The following is a 9,860-nucleotide window of genomic DNA, read 5'->3' on the forward strand; positions in this document are numbered from 1 at the left end:
TCTGGAGCTACTCAGAAACTGCTAAGAATTATTTAGTAGCAATTCTGCTAATCTTTCATTCGCTATTCTGCTAAGATAAGATTCACTCCCAGAGGACGGCGGCCTAGCGTGTGCAATGCTGCTAAAAGCAGCTAGCGAGCGAACAACTCGGAATGACCCCCATTGTTGTGTAAAGAGAATATATTGTTTTGTTATTGTTGAAAATGGGCAGTGACTCATCTAAGATTATTATGGGAACCACGGTTAGTTGTATGAGTGATTTTTATGGACAAGTGTGTGTGAAGTATGTGACGAAGTTGAATGACATCACCAGGGATGAGGAAATAAAGTTTCCTGAGACGGGTAGTTTAAAAGAAATGTATAACTGGAAAATAAAGACTGTCAATGATTATAGTAACACTGTAATGGAAATAATAATAATACATGTGTTAATGTTACCAATACTCCAGAAAATATTGCTAGGTCAATAAGATCCCTACGAGAACGTTCCAGGTTTGATTACAGGATTTTAAATTACACGGGAAAGCAAATAATGTAAATAATTGTGGTAATAATGTAATAGAAAATCCGCCACCATATAATACCAATTGTGCAAATTCAATGTTAGAGACACCTAATGACATCTCCCATACTGAGGAGAATGTGCTATTCTGCCAGCACATAATCACCCATAATATGGTCCCATATGCTATAGAGCGGGCAACCACGCCGACACATAGTCATTTCTCCCATGAAGCAGCAGGAGCAGCCCCACCGGCACATAGTCCTTTCTCCCATGAAACAGCAGGAGCAGCCCCACCGACACATAGTCCTTTCTCCCATGAAACAGCAGGAGCAGCCCCACCGACACACAGTCCTTTCTCCCATGAAGCAGCAGGAGCAACCCCACCGACACACAGTCCTTTCTCCCATGAAACAGCAGGAGCAGCCCCACCGACACATAGTCCTTTCTCCCATGAAACAGCAAGAGCAGCCACACCGACACATAGTCCTTTCTCCCATGAATCAGCAGGAGCAGCCCCACCGACACATAGTCCTTTCTCCCATGAAGCAGCAGGAGCAGCCCCACCGACACATAGTCCTTTCTCCCATGAAGCAGCAGGACAGCCCCACCGACACATAGTCCTTTCTCCCATGAAACAGCAGGAGCAGCCCCACCGACACATAGTCCTTTCTCCCATGAAACAGCAGGAGCAGCCCCACCGACACATAGTCCTTTCTCCCATGAAGCAGCAGGAGCAACCCCACCGACACATAGTCCTTTTTCCCATGAAACAGCAGGAGCAGCCCCACCGACACATAGTCCTTTCTCCCATGAAGCAGCAGGAGCAGCCCCACCGACACATAGTCCTTTCTCCCATGATACAGCAGGAGCAGCCCCACCGACACATAGTCCTTTCTCCCATGATACAGCAGGAGCAGCCCCACCGACACATAGTCCTTTCTCCCATGAAGCAGCAGGAGCAGCCCAACCGACAAATAGTCCTTTCTCCCATGAAACAGCAGGGGCAGCCCCACCGACACATAGTCCTTTCTCCCATGATACAGCAGGAGCAGCCCCACCGACACATAGTCCTTTCTCCCATGATACAGCAGGAGCAGCCCCACGGACACATAGTCCTTTCTCCCATGATACAGCAGGAGCAGCCCCACCGACACATAGTCCTTTCTCCCATGAAGCAGCAGGAGCAGCCCCACCGACACATAGTCCTTTCTCCCATGAAACAGCAGGGGCAGCCCCACCGACACATAGTCCTTTCTCCCATGAAACAGCAGGAGCAACCCCGCCGACACATAGTCCTTTCTCCCATGAAACAGCAGGAGCAGCCCCGCCGACACATAGTCCTTTCTCCCATGAAGCAGCAGGAGCAGCCCCGCGACACATAGTCCTTTCTCCCATGAAACAGCAGGAGCAGCCCCACCGACATAGTCCTTTCTCCCATGAAGCAGCAGGAGCAGCCCCACCGACACATAGTCCTTTCTCCAATGAAGCAGCAGGAGCAGCCCCACAGACACATAGTCCTTTCTCCCATGAAACAGCAGGAGCAGCCCCACCGACACATAGTCCTTTCTACCATGAAACAGCAGGAGCAGCCCAACCGACAAATAGTCCTTTCTCCCATGAAACAGCAGGAGCAGCCCCACCGACACATAGTCCTTTCTACCATGAAACAGCAGGAGCAGCCCAACCGACAAATAGTCCTTTCTCCCATGAAACAGCAAGAGCAGCCCCACCGACATAGTCCTTTCTCCCATGAAGCAGCAGGAGCAGCCCCACCGACACATAGTCCTTTCTCCCATGAAGCAGGAGCAGCCCCACCGACACATAGTCCTTTCTCCAATGAAGCAGCAGGAGCAGCCCCACCGACACATAGTCCTTTCTCCCATGAAGCAGCAGGAGCAGCCCCGCTGACACAGTCCTTTCTCCCATGAAACAGCAGGAGCAGCTCCACCGACACATAGTCCTTTCTCCCATGAAGCAGCAGGAGCAGCCCCACTGACACATAGTCCTTTCTCCCATGAAGCAGCAGGAGCAGCCCCACCGACACATAGTCCTTTCTCCCATGAAGCAGCAGGAGCAGCCCCGCTGACACAGTCCTTTCTCCCATGAAACAGCAGGAGCATCCCCACCGACACATAGTCCTTTCTCCCATGAAGCAGCAGGAGCAGCCCCACTGACACATAGTCCTTTCTCCCATGAAGCAGCAGGAGCAGCCCCACCGACACATAGTCCTTTCTCCCATGAAGCAGCAGGAGCAGCCCCGCTGACACAGTCCTTTCTCCCATGAAACAGCAGGAGCAGCCCCACCGACACATAGTCCTTTCTCCCAAGAAGCAGCAGGAGCAACCCCACCGACACATAGTCCTTTCTCCCATGATACAGCAGGAGCAGCCCCGCTGACACAGTCCTTTCTCCCATGAAACAGCAGGAGCAGCCCCACCGACACATAGTCCTTTCTCCCATGAAACAGCAGCCCCACCGACACATAGTCCTTTCTCCCATGAAGCAGCAGGAGCAGCCCCACCGACACATAGTCCTTTCTCCCATGAAACAGCAGGAGCAGCCCCACCGACGCATAGTCCTTTCTCCCATGAAACAGCAGGAGCAGGCCCACAGACACATAGTCCTTTCTCCCATGAAGCAGCAGGAGCAGCCCCACCGACACATAGTCCTTTCTCCCATGAAGCAGCAGGAGCAGCCCCACCGACACATAGTACTTTCTCCCATGAAGCAGCAGGAGCAGCCCCGCTGACACAGTCCTTTCTCCCATGAAACAGCAGGAGCAGCCCCACCGACACATAGTCCTTTCTCCCATGAAACAGCAGCCCCACCGACACATAGTCCTTTCTCCCATGAAGCAGCAGGAGCAGCCCCACCGACACATAGTCCTTTCTCCCATGAAACAGCAGGAGCAGCCCCACCGACACATAGTCCTTTCTCCCATGATACAGCAGGAGCAGCCCCACCGACACATAGTCCTTTCTCCCATGAAACAGCAGGAGCAGCCCCACCGACACATAGTCCTTTCTCCCATGAAGCAGCAGGAGCAGCCCCACAGACACATAGTTGATAATAATGCCATATACAGTATGTTGGCAACATAATGCCCCTAGAAGGAAAACAGACATGGTACATACATTAATTTAACAGTAGTATACTGTAGTACAGTGGCGGAACAAGCAAGTGGTGGGCCCAGGTGCGACAAAATGCTTTGGGCCCCCCCCCCCCCATCCCATGCAAGTCTAGCCCAGGGGCAGTGCGCGCCGTAGGCGCGCACAAAAATACATAGTGGCGTGGCTTTGTGGGGAAGGGGTGTGTCCACAAAATAATACCAATTCATAAAACGGTGCACAGTAGTCTACATTCTTCAAATTATGCCTCACAGTAGCACCACTACACCAGGTAGAGACCCTTTTACACCTTACAGCGAACAGATTCCCCTTTTTACACATTACGGCAGACAGCGTGCACGGTTTACACATAGCGGCAGACAGCGTCCCCTTTTTACACATTATGGCAGACAGCATACACTTTTTACACATAATGGCAGACAGTGTGCCCTTGTTACACATAGCGGCAGACAGCGTCCCCATTTTACACATTACGGCAGACAGCATACACTTTTTACACATAACGGCAGACAGCGTGCCCTTTTTACACATTAAGGCAGGCAGATTCTCCCTTTTTACACATAGCGGCAGGCAGATTCCCCATTTTTATACATAGCGGCAGGCAGATTCCCCATTTTTACACATTGCGGCAGGCTGATTCCCCCTTTTTACACATTGTGGCAGGCAGATTCCCCATTTTTACATTGCGGCAGGCAGATTCCCCCATTTTACACAATGCGGCAGGCAGATTCCCCATTTTTATACATAGCGGCAGGCAGATTCCCCATTTTTATACATAGTAGCAGGCAGATTTCCCATTTTTATACATAGCGGCAGGCAGTCCCCCCTTTTTACACATTGCTGCAGGCAGTCCCAACAAATAAAAAAAGAAAGAGACAGAAAGAAAGAAAGGAAGAAAGAAAGAGAAGAATTATACTTACCCTCTCTGTTGGCTCAGGCTCCTTGTGCAGCTTCCCGGGCAGTAGAGAAGGAGGAGGGAGGTGGAGGAGGGAGCCGCAGCAGCGCTGTGTTATTGGTGGAGGCGCTGCTGCTGCTGCGCCTCTGCTTCACTATAGGCTGTTCTCAGAGACAGCCTATAGTGAAGCAGAGGGGCAGCAGCAGCAGTGCCTCCACCAGTAACAAAGCGCTGCTGCGGCTCCCCCCTCCGCCTCCCTCCTCCTCCTTACCCCGTACCGCTGCAGTGCGCGCCGCTCCTCTCCTCTACGGGTGGCTGTGCACTGCGGGCAGCGGTTGCCCGCAGTGCACAGCGGCATGTAATGAGTCAGTTTGACTCATTACATGCTTGGGCCCCTGGACAGAGGCGGGCCCCAGTGCAACGCACTGCCGGTAGTTCCGCCTCTGCTGTAGTACTATGCTTATATTATGCTTCTAGAAATTCCTCAGATGTTACTCATTACTACTGTATTGTGTTATTATCTGAGATATTAGAAGTTTCTGTAACACCGTTACGCAGCAATGGAGAGGTATCTCTAAGACTAGTATTTTCTCTCTCTCACGCTGTAAGTCACGGATGACCTAATGAAGCTCCTGAGGTGCTGTATGTAGAGGATACAAAGATCATATTACTTACACACATCTTCCCTTCAGACAGTGACTGGGAGTTATTTGACTCTTTGAACATATACTTAAAAATGTTTTATTTCAGAAACATATTTGTCACAACTTTATATACAAGTTATATGTTTTATTTTGTTTGCGCAGCATTTTACAGTACAGTATTAAATTACTTACTCTTTTTTAGATTATTTTTACTTTTTTTTTAAGATTATTTTTCCTACAAGCATTTGTATGGGTATGTATGTGTATTTATGTAGATGTACATATGTGAATGAAGTTTTCTTTGATTTTTTAAACGTGATCAAAAGCCGTTTCCTGTTATTATGAATTTCAAGCATGATATTAACATTACGATTTATTTCCACAGTGCGTAAGACACAAGTAACAGGATGGAAATGAACCAAGAGAGATTGTCATAACTGTAATGTTCCTTGGTCTGAAAAATGCAGAACTAATAAGTCTGGGGAACCGTCCACAACACGTAGTACCAGACGCTGTGATAAGGAAAGGTTAAGGGTTACTCCCTATAAGCAAGGTTCCTGGAAATGTCAATGTTCTCAGACTAAGTAACGCATGACAATACGTCGTCTAGATTGTAATAGCAAAAAGAAAGGAACCAACAGGCAAAGTAATCATACAGAACCACAGTTACAGCCCGTTTATATTGTAAGTCCCACAGGAAAGTCACAAAAGTTTGTTCTGTATGGACAAAGTACTAGTATGAAAATACAGAATATTGTAAAATCAGAAGAATAGATAATTGATATATCAAAGCTTATTGTGATAGAATAACAGATTATAATTGATAATATTACTATGTACTTTGTAAATATACAGGTCGGGGATGCCAGGATATCGGATACTTACTAAGTGATGGAGCCAGTGACTATATTTTCGTGCACACATTGCACTGCATATGTTGTAATTCCACATACTAGTCACATATATGATATTGGAAATATCCTTGTGGAAGGGAAAATGGATGTGTCTTTGTGATACGCCAGCCGTTGTGTAAATAGATTGTAGCGTAGTTTCTATTTTCCTATCCCCAGGGTCCTTGAGCTGAAAAGACCCAGGCGCCGGATACACCGCCTTCTTAGAGAGGCAGGGGACAGAAACATCAACAGCTGGGGGTTCTTCCCAATAATTTCTACCCTTCTTACACGTCAGCCCCTACATCTGAGGCTTCCCCAGATCAGCCTCAGCCCTCATTTGTGACAAATGGTTGTTAATGCAAATGACTATTTGCTAATTCCCCCCAAAAACCGGACCCCCCCAAATGTAAGTAGAAGGGACTGCAGCAGGTATCTCCCATACCTTCATACATGGACATTTCCAGGCAAGGGGCAGGTAAGTTTATTTTTATTTTTTTAAATACAACCCTAATTCACCTACAAGTAAAAAAAAAAAAACCCAGAACATTTGAGTAGACATTTATTTAAAACCAACAAATGATAAAACTATTTAATTACACAGAGATCCCCCGTAATATCATCCCACTATTCAAATGCGCTGTCAGCATGGGACATAGCCAAAATTGCACCGGAAATCTTTTGATTTTAATGACTTTATTTCATATCTTTAATACACAGATTTTTGTCTATATTTTAAACAAAAAAAAAAACTTTACTCTGCACAACAGCCTATGGGGGTCATTCAGACCCAGCCGCAATAGCGGCCCACAGCCGTTTACTGGTGGTGGCAAAATGCACATGCACAGCAGCCACACAGACACACACATTGCGGTCACATCCCTGAGGGGTGAACGCGGGAGGGCCGGAACCATTTTCCAGGGGATGCATGATGTCACATCTGCGTTCATCTCTGTTTAACCCCCTATAAGCTTCCAGAGTGCACCTCATATCTCATCTTTTCCAAGTTACTACAAATGATATGAGATCGGTAGCAGCACTACTTTCAGGATTATTACACAGAACACACATAAAGGCTGACACAGCAAATAACAGTAACACACACAAGGGATTCATTAGAAATAAGGAAGCATAATCATCATTAATTCTAATTATCAACTGGTTCTGTGTGGGACCCATACACCTCTTTACCGCCTCTAGCAGCCCCTGGTACTGCACTGCGGCCATACGCCCTGTCTTCCCCCACTACTGCCACCACAGTCTCCCCCCACTACTGCCACCACCCTGTCTCCCCCATCTACTGCCATCCGCCCTGTCTCCCCCCCACTACTGCCACCCACCCTGTCTCCCTCTACTACTGACAACCACCCTGTCTCCTTCTACTACTGCAACCCGCCCCGTATCCCCCCCACTACTGCCACCCGCCCCATCTCCCAGTAGTTCCAAAGCCCCCGCCTCCCCCCACTTCTGCCACCCAAACTGTTTCCCCCCCCACTACTGCCAGCCACTGTGTCTCCCCCTGACACCTCAGCACTGCTTGAGGACAATATTACCCACTGATAGTGCCTTCGGCAGGCCCCACTACAGCAATAGTGCCACCACTCTGTCTCCCCTCTGACATCTCAGCACTGCTTGGGGATTCTTGGTACTGATGGTAACAGTCCTTCATCTTCATATGGAAGTAAGGAGGCAGAAGCTGCTTCTGGTACCATGGACCCTGGTCATGTAGGGCTGGGAGAGTAAGAAAGATTATGTAATAGAGTCACCATCTTACAGGTAGCCAGTGAAGGGAGCAGAGAATGGGTGTTATGTGGCAGGAACAGGTTGGTTAGGTAACAGCCTGGCTGCAGCATTCTGTACAAGCTATAACCGGTGCAATTCTTTTGCTGGGAGACCCAGGTAGAGGACATTTACAGTAGTCTATGTGTGATGATGCAATGCATGTATGACTGTAGGTAGATCTTCTGAGGGAAATAAGTGCTGGAGTCTAGTTATGTTCCTCAGCTGAGGATCTGATTGTGGCTGATACCTGATGTCTAAGTGTCACTCCACAATCCAGGACACCAAGATTCCACACAGGATCAGCATTTTGTAACTCTGAACATCCAAGCACAAGTCTGGTTAGTTTGCAAAGCTGAGCTGTAGCCCTGCCCTTTGTTGGTGAGCTTCTATCATAAGGACGATTCACCAGGTCTGAGTCACAGCGAAAGTGCATCACCCACACCTGGAGCTCAGCTAGACATTAAGGATTGGTATTGGGTTCTCAGTACTTGGAGCAAAAGACAGGTAATCAGCATAGCAGTGCTAGATGAGGGCATGACACCTGATTATTTCACCCTGTGGGAGCATGTATTTGCAAAAAGCATAGGAGATAGGATAAGAACCTTGAAGAACAACATATAGCAATGATAAGTATACTCCAGAAGATTAAAATGGCTTCTCACCTGTGTGACTTCTCTGGTGTTTAACAAGATGTGATTTCTGTGTAAAACATTTCCCACACTCAGAGCAACAATATGGCTTCTCACCTGTGTGACTTCTCTGATGTATAATAAGAACTGATTTGTGTGCAAAACCTTTCCCACACTCAGAACATGGAAATGGCTTCTCACCTGTGTGACTTCTCTGATGTATAATAAGAACTGATTTGTGTGCAAAACCTTTCCCACACTCAGAACATGGAAATGGCTTCTCACCTGTGTGACTTCGCTGATGTCTAACAAGATGTGATTTCAGTGTAAAAAATTTCCCACACTCAGAGCAAGAAAATGGCTTCTCACCTGTGTGACTTCTGCGATGTATAACAAGAGCCGATTTGAGTGCAAAACATTTCTCACACTCTGAACATGGAAATGGCTTCTCACCTGTGTGACTTCGCTGATGTCTAACAAGTTGTGATTTCCGGGCAACACATTTCCCACACTCAGGGCAAGAAAATGGCTTCTCACCTGTGTGACTTCTGTGATGTATAACAAGTTGTGATTTCCGTGTAAAACATTTCCCACACTCAGAGCAAGAAATTGGATTCTCACCTGTGTGACTTCTGTTATGACTAACAAGATCTGATTTCTGTGGAAAACATTTCCCACACTCAGGACATTGAAATGGCCTCTCACCTGTGTGACTTCGCTGATGTGTAATAAGTTGTGATTTCTGGGTAAAACATTTCCCACATTCAGAACAGGAATATGGTTTCTCACCTGTATGTATTCTCTTATGTATTACAAGAAGTGATTTGTATGTAAAACATTTTCCACACTCAGAACATGGAAATGGCTTCTCACCTGCCTTAGCTGGCTGATGGGTAATAAGCTTTGTGTTCTGTGTAAAACATTTGGCATCTGTAGAACAAGGAAACGCTGTATCTACTGTCAGAGCTGTAACAGATGCACCAATATCAGAGTGATCAGGAGAACATTTCCCAGGATCAGAGGGATCAGCTGATAGAGCTGGATGTATAATTGGGGTAATGGGGTTATCTCCTGGAGAATCCTGTCTACTGTCATTATCTTTTATGTCACAATCCGGGGATAACATTAGATGTCCTTCTGAGATATTCCTGCTTGTGTGTCCATCTGCTGGAAATAAAATACATTATGGAAATGTGAAATTTTCTGTAACAATATTAATCTTGTAAACAATAGGAGAAGACGACTCTCTGGGACACTTAATTGTAAATGTGTGTATATAATAAAACATAACTTTTAAAGAAGGCTTTATAATATTGTGTCTCAGACTATCATTGTGTCCACCCTCCTGAGAACACTCACAATAACAAATGTAATATTATAATAGGAC

General features: G+C 46.9%; 1 protein-coding gene across 1 annotated transcript; it reads right to left on the minus strand.

The window, feature by feature from the left end:
* Positions 1-7,583: 7,583 nt before the first annotated feature.
* LOC134983443 (gastrula zinc finger protein XlCGF17.1-like) lies at positions 7,584-9,637 on the minus strand. Its single transcript, XM_063949118.1, has one exon. It carries the CDS (start codon positions 9,597-9,599, stop codon positions 8,490-8,492), a length of 1,110 nt encoding a protein of 369 aa, XP_063805188.1. The 5' UTR covers positions 9,600-9,637; the 3' UTR covers positions 7,584-8,489.
* Between the last annotated feature and the right edge of the window lie 223 nt (positions 9,638-9,860).

This window comes from Pseudophryne corroboree, assembly GCF_028390025.1.
Source record: "Pseudophryne corroboree isolate aPseCor3 chromosome 3 unlocalized genomic scaffold, aPseCor3.hap2 SUPER_3_unloc_15, whole genome shotgun sequence".
Classification (NCBI taxonomy): domain Eukaryota; kingdom Metazoa; phylum Chordata; class Amphibia; order Anura; family Myobatrachidae; genus Pseudophryne; species Pseudophryne corroboree.

What these genes read in the sequence shown, in the direction of transcription:
- LOC134983443 (XM_063949118.1), bottom strand. Translation starts at nt 9,599, where the DNA reads ATGTTATCCCCGGATTGTGACATAAAAGATAATGACAGTAGACAGGAT.